This window comes from Crocodylus porosus, unplaced genomic scaffold (assembly GCF_001723895.1).
Source record: "Crocodylus porosus isolate Cpor-Errol unplaced genomic scaffold, CroPor_comp1, whole genome shotgun sequence".
Lineage (NCBI taxonomy): Eukaryota > Metazoa > Chordata > Crocodylia > Crocodylidae > Crocodylus > Crocodylus porosus.
In genome coordinates, this window is record NW_017728915.1 from 23,558,866 (window position 1) to 23,580,933 (window position 22,068).

The 22,068-nt window shown below is 43.3% G+C and overlaps 2 protein-coding genes across 2 annotated transcripts in view; both read left to right on the top strand.

The window, feature by feature from the left end:
* Positions 1–2: 2 nt before the first annotated feature.
* On the top strand, positions 3–5,275 carry NUDT19 (nudix hydrolase 19; the record flags this gene model as incomplete). The annotated part of the gene is made up of 3 exons (XM_019535425.1): positions 3–212; positions 1,903–2,110; positions 3,759–5,275. Coding segments are annotated over 3 exons (657 nt in total), but the record flags the coding sequence as incomplete, so codon positions are not given.
* A 4,376-nt stretch (positions 5,276–9,651) lies between these two features.
* The window catches only part of TDRD12 (tudor domain containing 12), a 75,263-nt gene continuing 62,846 nt past the window's right edge, over positions 9,652–22,068 (top strand). Inside the window, exons 1-5 of the mRNA XM_019535426.1 lie at positions 9,652–9,848; positions 11,020–11,073; positions 16,003–16,164; positions 17,841–17,977; positions 19,868–19,987. Coding sequence (XP_019390971.1) covers positions 11,050–11,073; positions 16,003–16,164; positions 17,841–17,977; positions 19,868–19,987 — 443 coding nt within the window. The 5' untranslated portion in view covers positions 9,652–9,848; positions 11,020–11,049. The remainder of the gene's footprint in view (positions 9,849–11,019; positions 11,074–16,002; positions 16,165–17,840; positions 17,978–19,867; positions 19,988–22,068) is intronic.

The following is a 22,068-nucleotide window of genomic DNA, read 5'->3' on the forward strand; positions in this document are numbered from 1 at the left end:
GGCGGCGCCGCGTGCAGAAGGACCCGGCCGCCTTCCTGCAGATGTGCCGCCAGCTGCGCTGTGCGCCCAACATCTGGGCGCTGCACGACTGGAGCAACTGGCTGACGCCAGCGGGCCGGGGCGGGCGGCGCTACGACACCGCCTTCTACCTGTGCTGCCTGCGGGGGCGCCCGCACACGGCGCAGGACGAGCGGGAGGTGACGGGCTTCAGGGTGAGCGCGGCCCGATGGCGCTTCATCCTCTCCGCCTCTCCCGCCTGTGCTCAGGGGGGTCTGGCACCGCTTGGAAGAGTTTCATCCAGAGGGCTGGGTGGGAATCCGCCCCACAAGGTGGCAGGGAGACAGATGTCTTGTCTGAGATTGCGTCTTTCCTTCTGGACAAGAACTGCTGGCCTGCTCACCTGCACCTGGTGTCTAGAGCATCCCCCTGGGAAGTGCAAGACCCAGCTTCCAGTCATGGGCAGGGCACAGCTTTTTTTCGTAGACTACTTAGACATTAGGGGCTGGAAGCGACCTCAGGAGATTATTGAGTGCAGCCCCCCAGCCATAGGCAGGAAGTCAACTGGGATCAAGTGATCCTGGCAAGAAATACATCCATGTGTTTTTTTGAAAGAGTCCAGAGTAGGTGTTTAGACCACCTCTGCGGGGAGTTTGTTCCAGACCCTGAACACTTGCACCGTAAAGAACTTTTTTCTTAGGTGTAGTCTACATCGGCCTTCCTGGAGTTCATAGCAGTAGACCTTGTTATTCCTTGGGGAGCTCTGGTGAACAGCTGTTCTCCCAAGTCCTGATTCACCCCTTGTATATAACTGTAGGCTGCCACCAAGTCCCCCCTGAGTCTTCTCGTCTCCAGACTGAAGAGTCCCAAGTCCCTCAGTCTCTAGTCTAGTGGTTCTGAGTCAGGCAGGGCAGGGCCGTACGTTAGGACATGTTTTGAACCTTGAAGGCTGTTGAGAAGTGGGATTGCCATCCTCTGGTGTGCTCTAGTCCCTTCTATGAGCACCTCTTTAGTTAATTTCTTGGTATTATCAGTGTTTCTGAATTACTGTTTTTTCCCCCCTTTTAGAAATCACACATCTTAAAACCACATTTATAAAAAGTTCAGTGACTTTGTCTTTATAATAAGTTCATATTTGTTTATATTATGTTGTCTATAATAAGTTCACATTTGTTAATATTCACCATTTTAACACTCTCAGAAATCCACAGGGGGTATTTGTATACAAGAACATGGGGTTAAGGGGAATCAGTAAAGGCCTTCACATTGTGGACTCATAGATTTCATAGACATTAGGGCTGGCAGGGACCATCGGGTCCAGCCCCCTACCCAAATGATCCCAGCAAAATAGGCAGCATGTGTAAAACCACTCCTGTGGTTTTTGGTACCATAGGTTATTGGTATAAGCAGTGACTCTTTTGTGAGAAATATTCTTAGTGATGGGGCACTTACAGTAACTGTGGCTGAATTTGTGATAAACTTTGAGTCATTCAGTGGAATGAATCAACAGTCTTTCTGTTGATTCCTGTTGACGTTGAATCAGCCCCTGAAGAATCAATATCCTCTTGCTTTACAGATGAAATTGAATTTCTAAAGTTGGCGTGCTTGCATACACAAAACTCAATTGTTTTATTGTCTTTAAAAATAGCTTTTGTGGGGAAAAATACATGTTTTTTTAAGTTTTTTGCTCAGTTCTCTTTTAGATTAGTTGGGTTTGTCCATATAAACTGTAGGCAAAACACTGAACATCTCCTTGACATCCAGAAAGCTTTTAGCTGTTCATTCCAGGCCTCTCATGAGCCAGACTTGTCTCTCTTGAGGGTTCCATGGAGGTATAAATAATTGGTAGGATTTATCAACAGAGACCAAAAAATAATATGTTATTTCATTGTCTTTCTTTTACAGTGGTCATCACCATCAGAAGCAATTGAGTGCTTTAAATCTCAGGAAATGTGGTTTGCTCCTCCTCAATTTTATGAATTATGTAGGCTGTGTAACTTTTCCTCACTTGATGCTCTGCATAGATTTGGTTCTGATCGTGCATTAGAAGGTTGTGAACGCTGGATGCCTGTTATGTTGACTGCTTCAAATGGCCACATTCAGCTATTACCAGGTAAAGTAACAAAATGAAGCTTTTTATTGTAGCAAGGGTTTTGGAAATGCTGATAATCTTACATTTTAAGAATGTAAATCAATCTATGGCTACCGGAGATGAAGAAAAATTCCCTGGTCACGTCCAGATCAGCATGGCCATGCAGTATGTGGCACCGCAGACATGTTTGCGGCGCCACATACCACATGTTCTGGTGTTCTCTGTACTGCAAGGGAGCAGTACGGGGGGGAGTGGGGCTGACCCATGGATATCCAGGAGTAAAAAAATCCTATAGAAAAAAAAGTAGAGCAGTGCATGCGGAGGTACTGGTCACGCCTCAAAACGAGTCAGGCCAGCCGGAGCCACTCTCTGGCTGCTGGCCAGGCTCCAAGTGGTAGGACTGGTGCTGCTGCAGCCCCAGGAGACCCTCAGGACACCAAGTAAGGCTCTGGGGCCAGCACAGTGATGGCCCAAGACTCCCCTACCCCACCTGGGGTAACTTGTGCACCAGAGGGCGTGTGGCAGAGGCATTCTCTGAGGACAACTAGTGGCAGCACAAGGCATGCTGCTGCTTGTCCCTGGGGAACCAAATGTCCATGGTCATGTGGATGTGGCCCAAGAACAAGTAATTCCACAGTTGCCTGCTGCACATTTTATTTCTCTGAGGCAGCTCCTGTTACAGACAGGGTATTGAACAGGTTAAAGACTTCATTGCTATCCCGCCTTTAATCACTTACTAAGCATTAGTTATATATAGTATTGTGAGAGCAGGTAAATCTCAATTTGTATAGTAACTTTTATCCTGGAGGATATGGCAGAGTTTAAGCCCCACTCTGCCATGTCTTCTTGAAGCAAAATTTAGCCCTTGCTTTAACGAAGGATTTATAGCTAAACATTGCATTAACCGAAATTACAGTGTAGTTAGATCATCTTTCTAATGTGTGTGTGTCTCTCTCTCTGTTTTTGTTGTTGTTACTGCTAATCTATTTAAACATCTTTCTTTTCTGTTTCCTGTTTCGTAAAACTTAGGCCTTTTGCCAAAAGGAAAAATTCTGATTATTTTCTGTTTCTTCAGATCTGCTTTTTCTTTTTGTTACCTCCTTGCTTTTGTGCTTTATAGTTGGTCCCACTTCAGCTGTTTTTGTCTATATTTTACTATACCATAGTAACTTTTTAAAAGGCCACACAAAATTCAGCCTAACAGAAGAGGTTTTTAAGTAAATCTGTATGACCTGATATACGTATTCCTAGTCCTGCCATAAACCTCTTGTATGATTGTTGGAAACTCGCTTGATCTGTCTACCTCATTTCCTCATTTGTAATGTAGAATTTCGTACCCTGCTTGGATGTAGAAAAGCCATAGTAATTATGTGAGTTTTTTAAATACTTTTTGCATACAATGGGAGGGTTTTAAATGCTTCTTAGTGCCTGGAAAAAGAGGCTTTGAACTTGAATGTCCTATTATACTCCAAAAAATTGTATTTCAACATATGGTACTTCCAGTGTTGGGGCATCGTCAATTAGGAAAGATTGGGGTTGATTAAATCTCATTGTACTCTGAACATTGTTCCTACACTGCTTCATTTCATAATGATAATGTAGCAACCAGCAAAGCGCAAATCAGAGTAATAAAATGTTTTATATATAATTAAAATATAATGTTTTTCAGGAGATGAGCTGTATCCAGAAGATCCAGATTATACAGGAGAAAAGAAAATGATTTGGTCAACAGATAAGAAGGTTGACGATCTAATGAAGGAGGGTAGTAGACTTCATCGGATAGTAATAAAAGATCTTAACAGTCTTGCAATTTATGTGAATATCCAGCCAAAATATAAACACATCAATCCAATATTGATGGACTCTAGTCTATTAGGAAATAATGAAGACGGCAATAGCAGACTATAATATGTATCTGCTTTTTCAGTCAATATTTAAGAAAATATATGTTTATTTTTAATACGTTTGGTCTTTTGTGACAGTTGCTGAGCAGATAGTAGTGAAGGCTAAAGTTGAGCAGTACAGGCTTTTTTGCATTGTCCTAAAATTTACATCAACTCTGGGGAGCTTACCTCTCTGGGTAAAAGGAAGGATCAAGCTCCTACTTCATTTTAGATCTCTTTGAAATTGAAACTGAACAAATGTGCCAGGTGTGATGTTCTCACTGAAAATATCAACATCACCATAATAAGCTACCAACTTGATTTTGTGGGTCAGTGAATGGTAAGTGAATGGCTGTATTTGACCTTTCCTAATGTTGTCCTGTCCATCCTAGGCCACTTACATGTTTACAGTGGGCTACAGTGATGCAATTAAATCGTCCTTTCTCATTGAAAACAAAAATGCTTGTCATGTTCTGAATTCAACAAGCTCTTTTTTATGTGTTTTAAAAAGTTACAACAGATAGCGAGGCACGTGGAACTGTAATTTAAGTTTTCTATTCTGTGCAATATTTCCAACTCTCATATTTGGGAATCTGAACATCTGTGCATAAAGTGAACTTTGTTAACTAATGTTCATTTACTCTGTTTTTTTAATACTTTTTATAAATTCTGTGTTTATGGTGAGTACAATTTAGTTTAAGTGAGTTTCTAACATTCATGACTAAAACACTTTAAGGTTTAACAGCTTTTTAGACTTTTAAACCTTCCAGAGCTTGTCTGCTCAAACTGTCAGCTCAGTCTGATAGCAGCTGTTCTCTTCATTTAGTGTCATACGTAATTTAAAGACTTTATCATCTTAGAAAAGATGAAAAATAAACTATTTACTGCATAGTTCTGAAAAGAACACAGAAATGTATTTTACTGTGCAAGTGATCCTTATGAACAACTGAAGAAGTGCAGTGCCTTGGAAATATCTACTGTCATGCTTAACCTTTCAAGTTTTGTTTTGTGACTTATACGGAATATATGTTGCCTTACAATATAAGTCTTGTATCAGAAGGCTACTTTAGCTTCCTTACATTTGGTCAGCCCACAAAGAGAGAGAGAGAGAGATTTCTTAGAAGAGAGATACTGACAGGGGATCTGTATAAGATTCTCTGTACTACGCATGGAAGGAGAAGAGGTTATGATTAAGGGCCAGCCACTAGAACTGTACAGAGAATAAGTTTTTTACAACTTTGAAAGTTTTAAAGTTTGGTTCTGTTGCACACTGGAATGAAAATAAAACCTTTTAAAATATGTATTTATGAAATTAAACTGTGTCTTACTGGATTTAAAAAGTCAGGGTTTTTTTAATTATCCAATGACTAGAGAATTGACCCAAATTCTGATGCTTTCTCATTTAAAATATTGTCCATTTTAGTGAAAAGCCTGTTTTGATGAAACAGATTGTAATGGAAAAAGATTCAGCCGATAATGTTTGTTTTACTAGACAGTAAGGTGAAGAGAAACATGTGGAGTTGAGGAACAAAAATAATGCACCTTTTATTTAGTATCTCAAATTGTTTCTGTTTTTAGGGGTAAATACTTCCACAGGTACTAGGAGAACAACAGTAGGAACATGCTGATGTTTGTGTTGTTGTTAACTTACATGTCCCAGTTTGAACATGTTTTTGAAGCTCATCTGTCAATATAAATGGGCAATGAAAGTCTTCTTAGCTAAATTTGCAGACTTTGAACTAGCAGTAGTTATGGTTTATAGAAGTTGCATTGAAAACATACCCATAAAATAATGCAAAAAGTGCTGCAATAATAATTATTTTGTGTTACAGTAGTGCCTAGGTTCCCAGTCCAAACTACTGGATCTATTATGTTAGCCTTTCCACAGAGTAAAAAAAATCCTTTCCCCTGAAGAGTGTATTGTCAGATAAAATGCAACAAATGATTATAACAGTTGGAACACAGTTAGGAGAAACAGAAATAAAAACATTCTCATGGACTTCTGCTATTTATCTTAGGTTTATTTATATCCTGTGATTTTAAAAATTAACCTAATTGAAACAGTTAACCACGCCCTGCAGATTTTACTGCCTATCCTCTATGCACTGCATTCAAAATAAGTCTTAAGAGCAGACTTTAGCGGTTAGTTTAAAAAGCATGTTCTATGATTCTCAACTGGGGTACCTCAGCAGCCTAGGGTGCCACTCAGTCCTTTCAGGGGTGACACAGTCGACCATTTAATATTAGCACCATTAGGTAGGCAAACACTTGCACATGATTCACAAAGCTAAAACCAGATATTTCAAATAGGAATCTGTAGTGTCAAAAATTTTCTGGCCTGTTGCTAAGTTCTTTGCAGCAGAAAAAGTTCTTTGAAAGTTTACTTGGTATTTTTAATGAGGTGGTTGTTTTTGTACCTGCTTTATCTTCCTTCTCTATAATTAAAGTTTTCTACTTTGTAATAGGAAGAGGATTTTTTTAAACTTTAAAACATTTTAAAATTAGGCCGTTCTTAGACCAAACTAAATAAAGGCTCATTTCTTAATAGAAGACAAACATCGGGACAATTGACAATATTAAAGAAATAGCATGTTCTCATATAAACCATTCTAAGTGTCAAGAGAAGAGCCATTAAAAATATAAATGCCTAAATCTTCAGAAGTGAGCGATTTGCATTTTCTTCCTTCACATAGTTTCTGTATCCTAAAACAGTGCTTCTCAAAGTATCTGACGTGGCAGACCAGCAGTTTTTTTTTTCCAGTGAGCCAGGGACTGGTGCCCGGTAGCAACTGCGTGTAACAGCGCTACACAAATGCACGACCGGCTGTTTCTTTCTGTTTCCTCACCTTGCATGACGTGATGTCACCTGAAGTGTTGGAACGTACGAACTGTGGTGCGACGTACGAACTCTTTCTTTCCTGGCAACTCGCTGGGGACTGGTGGCCTGTCTGCAGACCACCGCTTTGAGAAGCACTATTCTAAAAGACTGAATTAAACAAAAAAGTATCCAGCAGGGGGAGCTTCAAAGCTGCAACAGGCAGAATTTAATAAAGAGGGGCTGAAGTTACCCAGTAGGCAGAGTAGGATGGGACTTTAAAAGAGATTAACCATAGGCACCAATTCTGTGGGTGCTCTGAACCTCAAGCACCCACCAAAAAAAAAAAAAAAAATTAGTGAGTTCTTAGTCCCCTTGAGCCATGTCTGTTTTGGTTTTACATGTTAGATCTCTGGCTGCTTGCAAAGGTTAAAAAACCAAACACAAACTGAGCTTTACCAGAAGCAGCAGTGTGTTACTTAAACCTGGCTTTCCAGCCTCTGTAAAGATCAGGTGCTTCAGTGGTGCTTTTTGGTGCTTTTAGCTAAAGCTGATTCTGCTACTAGCAGGGCCGGACACAGGCATGGGCAAACCAGGTGGTCACCTGGGGCCTGGACAGAATGGGGGCCTGAAAACGGTGATTTTATTATTATTATTTCGGGTAAAAGGGGGCGAGATACTAAAAGTTCACCTGGGGCCAAAAGCACCAGAAAAAGCACCTGATCTTCAGAGATGCTGCAGAGCTGGGTTAAGTTATGCACTGCATCTTTTAGGCATGCCCAGGGCTTGGTGCGGGAACATGCCATGTTTAAAGTAAAGGGCCTTTGTTTTAACATCTGCATGTGCCCACTGCCAACACTGAAGTGGGCCTATGAGAGCAACTCGTTCTCAGAAAAACACCCTGCCTTGCCTTCTGTCTGACTTCATATGAAGTGGACAAGGTGCTCGCGTTGGTGTGGAAAGCAGAGGCAATGGCACAGAGACTTACTAAACCACTTAGATGGGATATGTGTACAATAAACATTTTTAGGCCCAAATGAGTAAAAAGTTGACAGGTAGTTGAAGCGAAGCTCCGGAAGGCTGCAGACTGCGACTGCTGCGTAAGAGCTGGTGGCTTTAATGATCTGCCAGCTCCTCCTGAAGACACCTGGTCTCCACATCCTGCCTGGAGTAAGACTAACTGTTTTTCTTTAACCCTGGCACAGAGGAGGCTGAAATGGAAGGGGGAGGGATGGGGTTGCATGAAGGTCCGGAGGACAGATGCTTCCCTTCCCCTAAACAACTGACTTGTGCACTGAATGGCATCCAGGTGCACCCCATGGGGCACAGGGTTGTGTGTAGACGTTGTCACGACTGGTGTGAGGACAACGGAGCCGGCCCTTCCCACTCCTGACTCCGCGGGGCGCCTAGTCCTTTTCCACCCCATTGGCGCCCACCCTCTTCCCAGCGTGCTACGTTTCAGCTTCTGCGCCTGCGCGGCGGATGGTAAACCACCCCCGGCCGTGGGGAGGGGATACATTCGCGTAGGTGCAGCAGGCGCGCTGGGCATCAGTACCCCCGTTGCGCAGGCGCAGCAGATTCGCTGGCACAGCCCCCCCTTGCGAAGACGCGCTGCGTGCAGCAGCTCCCGTTGCGCAGGCTCAGTAGAGAGTCTGTCGTTGCAGGGGCGGGGCTTCTGGAAGCTTCTAGGCAGGGCGCGGGGGTAACGGCGCTTGGCTGGGGTGTGAGTGCTGGCGGGGTTGCAGTCGACGGGGCGGAGCGGGCTCCTTTACACCCTCGAATACAGTCGTTCGGCGTGGGGAGGGCTGTGGATGGGCTCGGCCCTCGTGCTCTGCATGCTTCATCCCTGCTTGCGGAGCGAGGTGGCTCTTGCATCATGTGCAGGGAGAAGCGTATCTCTCCTCTTCTCTCCTCTCCCTCCTTCCCTAACACCTCTGCTGGGTATTGGGAGCCCGTTACATTGGCTGTAGGGGGCATCAGCAAGACCCTCCTCCCTTGGTCCCCTCGCAGGTCGTCTTCCAAGCGAGGAAGACAGTGCTGGGACACTGGAGAGAGAGAGCGATTTCACCCCCCCCCCCCAAAATGGAGGCTTTGGGCAAAATGTACCCTCAATGCAAAGGGTAATTGCAGGTGGAGGAGCAGAAATCCCGCCTCCCCTTTGTGAAAGGACAGTGTATCCTTGGGGGTCTCTTGGAGGTCCTGAGAATGTGGATGTTGTGGTGTCCTGCTCTGTATCTAGCAAGCCTGAGTATAGCTCAGTTGTGTCCCTCTGCTTGCTTTGGCTTTGAATTGCCATCAATAAACATTTGGAAGATCTAGTAGTTTTTAAAGGTTATGTTAGTTTTCATGGGGAGAAGCTTCCCCCCACCCTGCAGGCTGTGCGTTGAGTAATTTGATGGACTGGTGGGCTCATTCACGCTCATCCAGTCAAATGCTAGTGATTTGTGGTGGTGGCTGAGGATGCAAAGAGGATTTTTGTGCACCGAGCAATAAAATTGGAACTGTTTTGAGTTCTGGTAATGTCTTAATAGATTGCAGCTTTTTGGGTAGGTGATGGTTATGAGTGGCAAAAAGCCAGTATAACTGTAGTCTTTGTGCTTTACATTCTCTGTGGATGAAGCCTTTCAGCTTTGCCTGGTCAGGGGTGCGGTATTCAGCCTGAATAATTTCTGGTGGTTTTACCAATAGTTTCATTTTGGGATTAAGCAGGATTTGGGGAGAGTACAGCAACTTGTTTTTCTGTATCCTTACATGAGGAGAAAAGAAAGAGGTGATGGTAGAAGGGAGAAAGAAACACCGAGGAAGTAGAATAGTAGAAAAAAATCATGAGCAGACAAAAGAAAGACCTTGCAGAAGCAAATAGGATCTATGTTGTCTTTTTTTCTCACTTCTGCAGCCTCGGACACAGTGCAGCTGATTCAGACATAGAAGGCATAAGAATAGCTTGAACAAACAACATGAGATAAAAGCTGAAAGGGGGAATAAAAACAAGGCAAATAAAGGAAGGTCATTGCATATCTTGGAGCAGTGAAATAGTTGTGGATTACATCAATTTTAATTTGTAAGGTAAAATGTACAGTCTAACTTTCTGGGTCAAACATTCCAGCAAAGTCCACTTTTTCTCCTCATCAACTCTTGTTCTATATATTTAGTTTTGTCCAGGTCTCCATTTTCATTCTGAAATGCTTATTTCAGCCCTTTGTGCTTGCAATCCCTAAAGTGACTCTATTTTAAAAAGTAGTATGGCGTGAAAGTATTTACTTTTCCTAAAAACTAGGAATAAACTTTCTAACCAGACCAGTACAGTACACCTTTTATTTTAAGCCTAGGTTCTAAATTTCTGTTTACAAATCTTGTTGAAAAAATAGCTTGCTTATTGATTGTATAGAGTTAAAAGGAGAGTTGAACAATGCATTTATTTTTAATCTTTTGCTTGATTTCATTCACCAATGGGTCTTTGGGACTAAATTCACAAGAGGGCCATCACTGCTAGTGTTATTCATGAAACTCCTGCTTAGGTGCCACAGATTTTGCTATTGCATGTGTGCCCAGCCAGCTAACTCCTGGCAGCACTTTGCTGTCTGGTGTCTAGAACAGTTAGCATAAACAAAAAATGATTATGTGTTTGAATGTCATGCTTGTAGGGTTTGTTCGTTAGGTGTTCTTAGACCAAATCCTGCTTGAAACATACTTTGGAAAAGACCCTATCCTGGACTTGCTTAGTGGTTAGAATATCATTTATTCCTGTTGGAGAAATTTGCTTCAAATTCTCTTTCTTCCTGAGGGGTTTTGAATTAGATTTCCCACTACCTTTATGAAGGTGTTCTGCTGTCTGTGAAATACTAGCTTAAGATCAGCTAACTGGTAGTTTTCCATGGTCAGGCAAAATTTTCCTGTGAACTTCGGTGTAAGAGCATGAGATGTATCAAAATAAGTTGAGTATGCTAAGTATGTTGCTGTAGTAACCAAATATATTGAACAAATATGGTTAATTTTGGGGTAGTTTAATTTTGAAACTTAATTAAGATTAAGTTTTCATTTAGAGAGTATGACTTATGTTATGATGGCTGAATTGACCGATCTAAATCTGGATATCTTTAGAAGCGAACAAAATTTGTGGACCTGTTGCAAGTGTGAAGGCTTTTGAGATATGGGAAGTGCTGGTAATTTTAACTTCAAGATTAATGAGTGCTATAAAAATTGCTAGTTTTTCACTTGATCATCTTTTACAGCATTGCTGAAGAGGACTTCAGTTGATAACAATGATTGAAGTTTTAATATTAAAGGTATGTTGACTTTTGAAAACAAATATATTGGTATGCTGAAGTCTTCTAAAATATATTAGAATACAAGAGAAATTTTCCCTTTTTACTTCTGTGAAGTCTCACTGAAATAACAGGGCTAGGCAGTGATGTGAGTGTAATGAGAAGTGCACCGATAGAAATTTTGGGGGCTGATAGCTGATTTTTAAGGAGGCATATTGGCCTATACTGATCCGATTTTCGATGCAGCTGTATCCAGCTGGTAAATCTGTGGTGGAAGGGGCACGGGGGCACAGATCAATGCCCCCTGCAGTGAGAGAGGGACTGAGGCAGATGCTGTCCAGCTGGGGTGGGGCAGGCACAGGGATGGGGAGCAGCTCCCACTGCTGGCTGCAGCCTGGGAGGGTGTGTTGTGAGAAGTGCCCCTAGATCTGCATGGTGCAGGCTGCAGCTGCAGTTTGGGGGTGGGGGCTGCCACACTCTTCCTGGGGAGGTGGGGGGACAGCCTGGGCTGCACTGCATTGGTGGGCTATGGCAAAATTTGGGGTGGGTGCAGCCCTCTTCCAGTGTTTGCCACCGCTCTTTGCCCCAAGCCCAGCCCCCATGGAGAAGAGCCCAGCTCCAGCCCAGAGCTGCAGCCTGCATGCCAGGGGGCATATGCCCCGCACCCCACAGATGAGCTGCAGCTTTGTCCGACACCACTCCCCCCTGACTGGGCAGTGCCTGCCCCTGCCCCTGCCCCACTCTCTCACTTCAGGGGCATTGATCTGCCTTCCCCATGCCCCTTCCTTCACTGCTCCCTTTCCACCACAATGAACTTAACAGCTGCATGCAGCTCTCCAAGCTGCCAGGCTGTGTTCCTCGCTGCCTGTGTGCTGCGCTGCAGCTGCATGCAGGCAGAGGCATACCTGGGCAAAATTATCAGCCACATTGGGTCGATTTCCAATACAGCCAATTTTCTTTATGTCTGTGCCATTCTGATGCTGGACCGATGTATCAGTGCACCTCTAATGAGAAGCAAGGAAACAACATGCAAAATGAGAGAAATGTTTTTCTGTAATTGTTAATTAACAGTCCTTTTGGATGAGTTAAACCAAAGGTGTCAAAAATCTGTCCCGTGGAACCCTATTATCCAGCTTGCTGTGTAGGCATGGGTGTTGGACTGGACCTGCATGCCACATGCTGTGGGCATTGGACTGGCTCTCCATGTGGTATATTGAGTTGGTTAGGGGTGTGCACTCTGTACAGTGTATGGCAACAGTCTGGGGTGTGTGCTACACGTGGCCTTGTGCATTGGATCGTGCATGTGGGGCCAGTTTATGGACCCAATCCAGAGTGTCCCTGGATCCAGTGTGCAGGGCAGGTTTGGCACGAGTGCCACATGCAGTCTGCATTCCAGACACTAACCCTGTGCAATGTGTGCAGCTGGTTCCAGCTTGTTGCAGCATGTGGTACATGGTGCTGGTCCTGGATGTGTACTGTATATGGCACCCATGCCTGACTGCCCTTATGTGCTGGATCCAGTGTGCAGGTCTGGTCTAGTATGGGCACTGCGTGCAACGTGGGCCCCAGACTGCCCCCTTGTTGTGTGCAGCCTGTGCTAGATGGGCTTTGCATGCAGCATGTGGGGCTAGGGTCAGTGTGCAAACCCAGTTTCCTCAGCCTCTCCTTAGAAGTCATGTGGTTCAGCCCCCTAATTGTTTTGTTGTCCTCTGCTAGACTCTTTCCAATTTGTCCACAGTGGGGGACCCAAAACAGGGCACAGTACTCCAGATGTGGCCTCACCAGTGCTGAATAGAGGAGAATAATCGCTGCCTTTGACCTGCTGGCAGAGTTTCTACTGATTCAGTCCAGTATGTCATTAGCCTTCTTTGCAACAAGGGCACACTGTTGGCTCATTACTAGGGACCTACCAAGTTCATGGTGGAAGTGGGCTGCACAGCAGCTCCTTTTAATCTCGCAGGTTCCTCATGCACACCCCTGTCAATTGGTGGAGGGGCCCTAGGCCCCACTACTCGCTCCTGATTGGAAGGGAGGCGAAAACTTGTTTTAAATATGGTGCTGTTTTTCCATCCTGGCTAGTCAGCACCAAGTAGCAGGGCCACTGGGGCCCCTTAGTTAATCAGCAACAGGATGGGGCAGGGAGCCTGCAAGATTAAAAGAGCTGCTATGCAGTTCACTTCTACCATGAATGTGGTAGGTCTTTACATTACTGTCCACTGTAAATCCCAGGTCCTTTTCTGCAGAGTTGCTGTTTAGCCAGTTAAACCTCATGAGATTTCTTTTGCCCCAATCCTCCAATTTTTTTGAGGTCTAGCCGTACCCTCCTGCATATGTACTGCTCCCCCAGCTTGTCATCTGCAGACTTGCTGAGGGTACACTCTATCCCATGTTCCGTGTCACGGATGAAGATATTAAACAAAACCAGCCCCAGGACTGACCCTTGGGGCACTCGACTCGATACCAGCTGTCCACTAGACATCGAGCCATTGACTACTACCCTCCAAGCCTGATGATCCAATTTTCTCTCTACCTCACAGTCCATTCTTCCAACCTGAACTTTCTTAGTTTGCTTTCAAGAACGTTGTGGAAGATCATATCAAAAACCTTGCTACAGTCATTGTTTACGACATCCACTGGGCTCCCCACATTCACAGAGCTGGTCATCTTGTCATAGAGAGCAATCAGGTTGGTCAGGCATGACTTGCCCTTGGTGAATCCATGCTGACTGTTCCTAAATACTGTCTTCTCCAAGTGCTTAGACATGGATTCCTTGAGGATCCCTGCTTCCCCCTATATTTTTCCAGGGACTGAGGTGAGGCAGAGGTCTGTAGTTCCCTGGCTTCTCCCTTTTCCCTTTTTTAAAGCTGGGTGCTATATTTGTTCTTTATTCAATTGCCCTGGTTTTAAAAAACAATGGGCAGCAGCTTTGCAGTCCCATTGGCCAACTGCCTTAGCACCCTTGGGTGCATTCCATCCAGCCCCGTGGACTTGTACACATCCAGCTTCTCTAAATAGTCCCTAACCTGTTCTTTCACCACTGTTGCCCGCTCACCTCCTTGCCAAACTATGCTGCCAGGCACAGTAGTCTGGGAGCTAACACTGCCTGTGAAGACTGAGGTGAAAAAAGCATTGAGTTATTCTAGCTTTTTCTGCATTCCCTGTAACTAGGTTGCCTCCTCCATTTAGTAACGGACCTGCCTATTCCCTGATCCTCCACTTGCTGCTGACATGCTTGTAGAGGCTCTTGTTACCCTACATGTCCCTTGTGCTTTGGCCTTACTGGTTTTCTTTCTGCCTGCCCTAGCAATACTCTTATACTCCTCTCTAGTTATTTGGACAGGTTTCCATTTATAAGATTCTGTTTTGTGATTTAATGTACTGAGAAGTTCCCTTCTAAGCCAAGCTGGTCTTATTCCATACTTGCTAGTCTTTCTGCACATCAGGATAGTTTGTTCCTGCACTCTCAGTAAACCTTCTTTAAAGTACAAGCAGCTCTCCTGGACTTTGCACCCCTCTGACTGACCTCCCAGGGGATCCTGCCCATGAATTCTCTGAGTGAATCAGTCTGGTTTTCTGAAGTCCAACGCCTTTACTCTGCTACTCTCCGTCCTTCCTTTCCTCAGGATCCTGAACTCGGTCATCTTGTGGTCACTGCTCCTCAGGTTGTCATCCACTACTACTTTCCCCACCAAGTCTTCCCTGTTTGTGAGCAGCAGGTTAAGAGCATGGCCCCTAGCACTTGCCACTTCAGCACTTGCACCCGGAAGTTGTCCCCAACACTCCAGAAACTTCGTGGATTGCCTGTGCCCTGTTGTATTGTCTTCCCAGCAGACTTTAGAGTGATTGAAATTCCCATGAGAACCAGGGTCTATGATTGGGAAAGTTTCACTAGCTGTTTGAAGAAAGCCTCATCCACCACATTCTCCTAGTCTGGTGGTCTAGAGCACACACTCACCGCAATGTCACCCTTGTTGTTTTCTCCTGTGACCCTAACCTGGATACTTTCAACAGGCCTATTTCCAGTTCCATACTGGAGCTCTGAGCAATCATATGGTCCTTTTACATAAAGCACAAGTCCTTTTCCTTTTCTCCCCTTCCTGTCCTTCCTGAAAAGTTTATACCCATTCATGACACTGCTTCAGTCATGCAAGCTCCCACCACGTATCTGTTATTCCAGTCTTGTCATAGTTCTGTGACTGTGAGGATTTCCAGTTCTTTCTGTTTGTTTTCCAGGCTCTGTACATTTGTGGGTAGGCACCTGAGGTGTAACCAGCTGATTACTGTAATTTCTCATGAGTGCACCTCCCTTGTTCCCCCTTGCTGCTTGTGCTTCCTCCAAGTCATCCACTTCCCCACTTACCTCAGGGTTTTGGTCTCCATCCCCTGGCCAACCTAGTTTAAAGCCCTGCATATAGCAGGCAGCACTGTGTGCTAGATCAGTGTTTATCACCCTGTGGGTTGTGACCCAAAAGCGAGTTGCAAGAGGTATACGAAAAGCTTGCGAACAAACTTTAAGAATGGATCAAACTTTAAAAAATGGATTCTCCTTTAAAAAAAGGAAAACATGGGAAAATATGGCTTTTCCCTTGCTGGTTGTCAGAGTTCCAGTCTGCAAGGGGCTGCTTGGCCCCCCCCTTGCCCTACATGGTGTGGGGCCGCAGGTTGGGAGAAAGAGCGCTGGATTGGGACTGGCCATTGATATTTACAATCTTTATGTGTTGTGTTACAAAAGAGGTTGAGAACCACTCTGCTAGATGATATGGCTCTGCAGTCTGGATCCAGCTTGCAGTGTGTGTCTTTGACACCCTTGCTTTAGATCAGTTTTCACTTGAATTTCTAATTTTACTTGAATAGTTATATTTGTCTAAGATGTTTTAGAAATAATAAAAAACATGATATAGTACAGTTTCGTCTTTTTGTGGTTTTAATTGCACTTCACTTCCTGACTAGATTGAAGATCCAGGTTGCTTTTGGGTCATTCTGAAAGGATGTGGATCTCTTGTAGACAATGAAGTGGAATATAGGAAACTGCACGCTGAAATGAATCAGTTCTATAACCAATCTTGTAGAGATGTGGATGAAGTAATGCCATTAACGTTAGAAGAAGGGCAGGTAAAAAAGTTATTTTGCTAGATACATTTTAAGGAAACTAGAAATGTTTGGTATTTTCATCAGGAAACATCACATGTATATTTGCTCAGATTTTTTTTTTTAACTTTGGGAGTATTTCCATTACAGATTTATTGTATTTACTTGCATGTAAGCCAGGTTTTTTTTCCATGCAATCAGCATGAGAGGGGAAGGTCCTTGCCTTATAGTTGCATACAAGGAAGCCTCATTAAAAACATTCTCCATCACTAAATTGCCACCAAAGGCCAACAATAAAGTTGATTAATTACAGTCAGCACTGAGCATGAATATAGAACACATCCCATATTAGGCAAACATACAGATGGGAATCTTTTTTGTAAAAATATGTCTCTACCACAAGGCTAGATTAGTGTATTCCATCTGAATAAGATAAATGGTAGTGTCCATGGCATTGAGTCTTCCTCAGCAATGTATCTTTTTCAGGTCATGGTGAGCCACTACACTGAATACATTTAGATTTCCTCTTCATTCCCACAGCTGAGCTGTGTGTTTCCCATTTCCAGTGATTACTGTTCCGTTACCAGCCTTAAATGGCTGGCAAACATAATCAGAAGCAGCCTCAAACAGTTCACCCAGAACCCCTTTGTTGCCTGTTCTCTTAGCCTGTCACGTGATTAGTGTGGTTCTGCCCCACCATGAAGTAGAACTGGACCAGGTTGCCCCATGCCTCATGCATATAAATTCTTGGAGGTTTCTAGAGTGCTATGACAAGAACCTGATTCCAGTCATGAGTGGGAGCTAATTAGCTTTTGGCCCCATTGTGGCAGGGTGCAGGTATCTGGAGTATGCACACATACTGAGTAATGTTGAATTGTGGGGTCATGATGGCTTGAAATACTGTTGACTTGGCTGGGGCCCATCCCAATGAACTCTGTGGTAAATTTATGAGCCTTTGTGCTTTGGACTAATCATGCATAGTTTGTACTGTATATAAGTAGGTAGAGAACTGCTGTTTAAAAGTGTGTAATATGCAGATTACTATAGGCATATTTCTTTCAAAGTCAGTGGTTTCATATTTGTCCCTCACTTCCATATATTCAGGGAGAGCAGGCTTGGACAATAAGGAGGGGGCTAGAGGGTTTCTGGGGGGAAGAAGTTGGTGGGGGGTGGGGCAGAGGTCAAGGGGCTGCCTCTGGGCCCCCTCCTCCCGACCCCCGGATTAATTTTCTGTGCTGCAGCAGAGGAAGGGGGAGAAATTCCAAGCAAACCTACAATAATTAGGTTCTATACCTGGAAGATGATAACAAATTTATAAATTTTCCATATATAGAATTTAACTATTGGTGGGGGTTGGTCACCTTTTTTGAGTAAATATACATGTTACTACATTGTATCTATTTTCACTTTTGAGGAAAGCATAGTATGAAGTAGAGGTTTTTCAGATGTTTGGGCAGTCATTTTGTAAAGTATTTTGTTGTAAGTTGAAAGAGAAATGCGTATGAATATTATTTCAATAAATGTATTGATATACGAACTGCAATATTTGTCCTTATTGGAGGTTGCACTAGGGATAAATTCTTTTTTTTAAAGGAAGAAGATTTTTTTTACCTAGTAGCTATTCTGTGTTTAAAAAAACCCCCAAAATTTCAGGTGGAGAAAAGTAGGTATTTTGTTTTGTTTTCTTCCTTTCTTTTCAGGTGTGTGTGGTTTTTTGTCAGGAACTGAGATGCTGGTGTAGAGCAGTTATTAAGACAATCATGTCCTGTATGGAGCATTGCCTGGTAGAGTGCTTCCTTGTGGATTATGCCAAGTATATTCCAGTTAAAACAAGAGAGTATGTACTGTTCAAGAAGTTATTGTTGCCAACTGTCTCATAAGTTAATGTGGTTCAGATAATGATGATTTAAATAAGGACAGAGCTGTGTCTGTTTAAGCTGTGAAACCTATAGTTTGGGTCTTGTTAATTCTCTTGGGCATATAATGGAAAGCCTGAGTATAAATCAGTGCGTTTTGGGGGGGGGGGGGTTTAAACCTGGATTTTCTTTTTAAATTGGTTTCTTTTAAAAAAAAATTCAAAGGGCTTAAGTGAATAAAGTCTCCGTTTTAAAATAGATTTGATAATCTGTGTTAATACCTACATTTACTACAATATGTTAAATAATCCTTGGATGTTTAGTTTAAAATTAAATAATGTATGTTCATGGGGGAAAAAATTAAAGCCAACTGAACTGGAGAAGGCCAGTGACTGAGCATTTGAGATGCTTTCAACACCTGCTAAAGATTTCACTTCGGTTTATTCAGCTGATTCAGTTCATTAACTAATAGTCTTTTTAGTTGAGAAACATGGGATGGCTTAATTTAAACATTGGAAGAGGAGAATTAGGTAGAACAACTAGATGATAACAGTACCGTCTAAGTATGACAACTGAAATAGTCTTGTTTGTTATTGACAGAAAAGTTTTGTTTAATGCAGTTATTAAAACATCTTGCATTTATAGCTGGTCCCTTTTTACATATGCAGCAAAGTAGTTAAATGTTAAATAAGCTTGACATTTAATACTATTATTTAATAAACAATAAGTAACATGCTGGTTTTCTGCATTTTAAATGAACTCCAGCTTCCATCCAAAGGTGCTTTGATTCAGATTGTAAGTAAGGACAATTAATCTAGTGAAAATGGTAAACTTACACACTTTATAACACTATGATACATACATTAAACGTGAACTAATGTATGAAGCTATGCTAACTCTACTTAGTTGCTTTTAATAAATGTGTTGCATTATATATCCTCCTGGGTTAGCAATAAAAAACATAGTCCCAAACTGAGTATAGAGATAAAAACATGTTGATTTGTTGTTTAAAATGATCCTTTTAAGAAAATATCTAAAGTAAAAGGGAAAGAGGAGTAAAATCAGTTACTTAAATCAATATGAAGGACTCGAATCAATCCGACCTATTGTTCATAGGAGTTCCAGATAGTGGTTTGCATTGTCAAATACTAATGTTTCTGTCAAGGCTATGGAACGCTGTGGGACCTATGACAGTGTTTATTAAAAGAATCTAAATCTGTATGATAGTGGGCCAAGAAAGCCTTTAGACACTTGCATCTTGAGCACCGTTTTTGCAGCCTGTTTTCTCTGGTCACAGTGGCCATAGAGCTGTATGTTTGAGGTGGGAAGGAGGGGATGCACCTGACTTTAGATTAGTTACTTAAATGAAGGCATGCTCCCTCTACAGTTAGTGATTTTTTTGTTGTTGTTGTTGTTGTTCAGAGGCTAAAATTCTATCTGTTCTAAAGTCTAAAATTCTCTAACTCCTAAGTCTGTGTTGTGCTTTTGGAAAGAAGAATGAAATAAGATGCAGGGAGACGAGAGGGCCTGCCTTGCCAAATGCAAGTTGTAGGATAGTAAGGGGGGGGTGGTCAATCTTTGGCAGATGTGCCACAAATTAGCCCTGTATCCTCCATGAATTCCACTTGGATCCTTTTCTGTTTTCTGATCTACTGTTCAGCTTTTTGCTTAATGCCTGGTTTCCTGCTTGACATGAGCTTTCTGCTCCATGCCCCCTCCCCAGACTGCCAAATGCCACACAGGCTGCCTGTGCCACAAGTTGGCCACCCTTCTTGTAAGAGATCAGTGGGAGTGAGACACCCCAGGTGGGTGACAAATGTGTTACTGATTGCTGTGTATAATCATTTTAAAACTTTGTTTTTACTATTAAGCATTCGGGTTGCAGTGGAAGCATTTATGCGACTCCCATATAGAGCAAGAAAGTTTAGATTATACCGTATAAAGCCAGTGACGTTGCATATCAACTTCTGTGAAGATACTGCAGAAATAGTGTAAGTATAGCTTGAGAGGTTGTTCTGTTCTTCAACCTCACTCTTCTGACTAATTTCCAAGCTATATTTATTCATGTGCATCTTTTTGTTCTTGTGCATCTTCATGTAGTATCTTAAATAATTCTTCCCTTTCTAGATATATTTATAGGGAGCAGTCATATCTACTCTCAGCTTCTGTGCTGAACCAATATTACATTAGACTGATGGGACTAATTTAAGACTCATGATTTATTTTATCCCAAGTTCCATTTACCGCTATGTTGTAGGTCCTTTCCCTCAAAATTTTTTCTGAAACTTGTCCAATATTGAGGTCAGTTGCCTGATTCAAATTTCCCCTTTCTTAAATGTTAGGGGAGGAAGGAGCAAGGAGGAGGGTAGGGGAGGAAGAGGGGGGACTGGTGCCTAGTATGGTGGGAAAGCGGTTGAGGAGCCATAATGGGTCCAGCCCTTGTGATATCACAGTGCTGACCCCTTCCCCCAGTCTACCCAGAGGTGCATCTGTACCCACTGCTGGCAACAAGCTGGGTTGGGGCTGTCTAGACCCCAGTGCAGCCACTTGCAGCCTTGGCCCCCAGGTCGCCACATGATGGCAGCAGCAAGCAAGGGGGTTCACCAGCTTGTTGTTCCTAGCACACAATCCCTGCCACAGGCCTTTAAAGCCATAGGCAGCAGCAGCAGGCTTGAGGCTTTCCCAGCCCACTGCTGCTGCCCAGAGAACGAGTCAGTGTAAGGGGGGGGGCCAAGCCCCAGTAGATGCATGTTATCAGTTAATTATTTAACTGATAACATTAAGGGAGCTTAAATGGGTACTTAATTAGTATTTATATCCTTAAACCATACCAGATTTGGTGATTCAGGTTGTCTTTGATTTTTCCTTCTGTAATCTTAGTGCAACAAGCTCTGTAAGCACAGAGTGCTTTACATTAGGCTGGCCCAAGTAGCTTATTCATTTTTGGAATATTATCTGTAAATCACGTCTGTTTAACTTCTAAGCAGTCAGAGGCTGACTGCCTGTGGGCCACGCAAGCTGGTGGCTCAGCTTCCTGTGTGGGCAGGGGCAGGAAGCAGAAGCCAAAGGAGGCCTGCATTGATGGGCAGATTCATGTATACCCAGTGGCAACTGGGTCCAAAGTACTTGCATATCATGGTGTGAGCAGCTCTATTTCAGCTTACCATTCCTAAAGTTTGCTAACTCTTTGTATAGAACAAGTGTTGTCTTTTATCAATATCTTAGTTTTGGCACTTGACAATACAGTTTTTAAATTCCACATAAAACATACCTGGTAATATTAAATCAGAAGGTATGGTTTATTTTGTGGGCAGAGCTGTAAAATATCTGAGATTCTCTCAAGCATTGGTGCTCAACTTTTTAGCCCCAAAGGCCAGATGAGTGACACAGGGCTGGCTTTCACACTAGATTGGGCCCTGTGTACTGGGGTTGGGACTTGGCTGGCCCTTTAATGCTAGGAATGGGGGACTTCCCTGCCAAGGTTGGGCTCTGCACCAGCTCCACCCCCTGGGATTGGACCTTGGTTCCCTATACCCTGTATCTGTTTGGCCTTTTACGCTGCAATCGGGTCCTGTACCCCAGGGTTGGGCCTTATACTGGCCCTGCCTGACTGCACACCAGGATCAGGCCCCCTACACCAGGATCATGCCACCCTGCACACCTGATGTTGTACAGAGGGCTACCTGTCTGGCTCACAAGACCCCACAGGTACAGAAATTTGGCATCAGGGGAGCAGCAACTGTTTCCCCCATCACCAAATTTTCAGACCTGTGAGCAGCTCTGGAGAGTGGATCTGGCCTGAAATGTGGGGGTTGAGTACCCTGATCTAGAGTGATATCATGAACAATGAAGTTACGATGCTTCTACTTCCTTCCTTATAAGCAGGGATCCGGGTTTTCTGTTTCCCATCGTGGGGGTGGGAAATGTGCAGATTTTCCCTTTTAATTGAGGAAAAACACAGATGTTTCATTTTAACAGAGAAATGTATTGATTTTCCACTTTTGCAAATTGCTCTCTGCAGGCTGGCAGAGTTCCAGCCTGTGAGAGTCTGAGTGGAGCGGGAGAAGGGTAG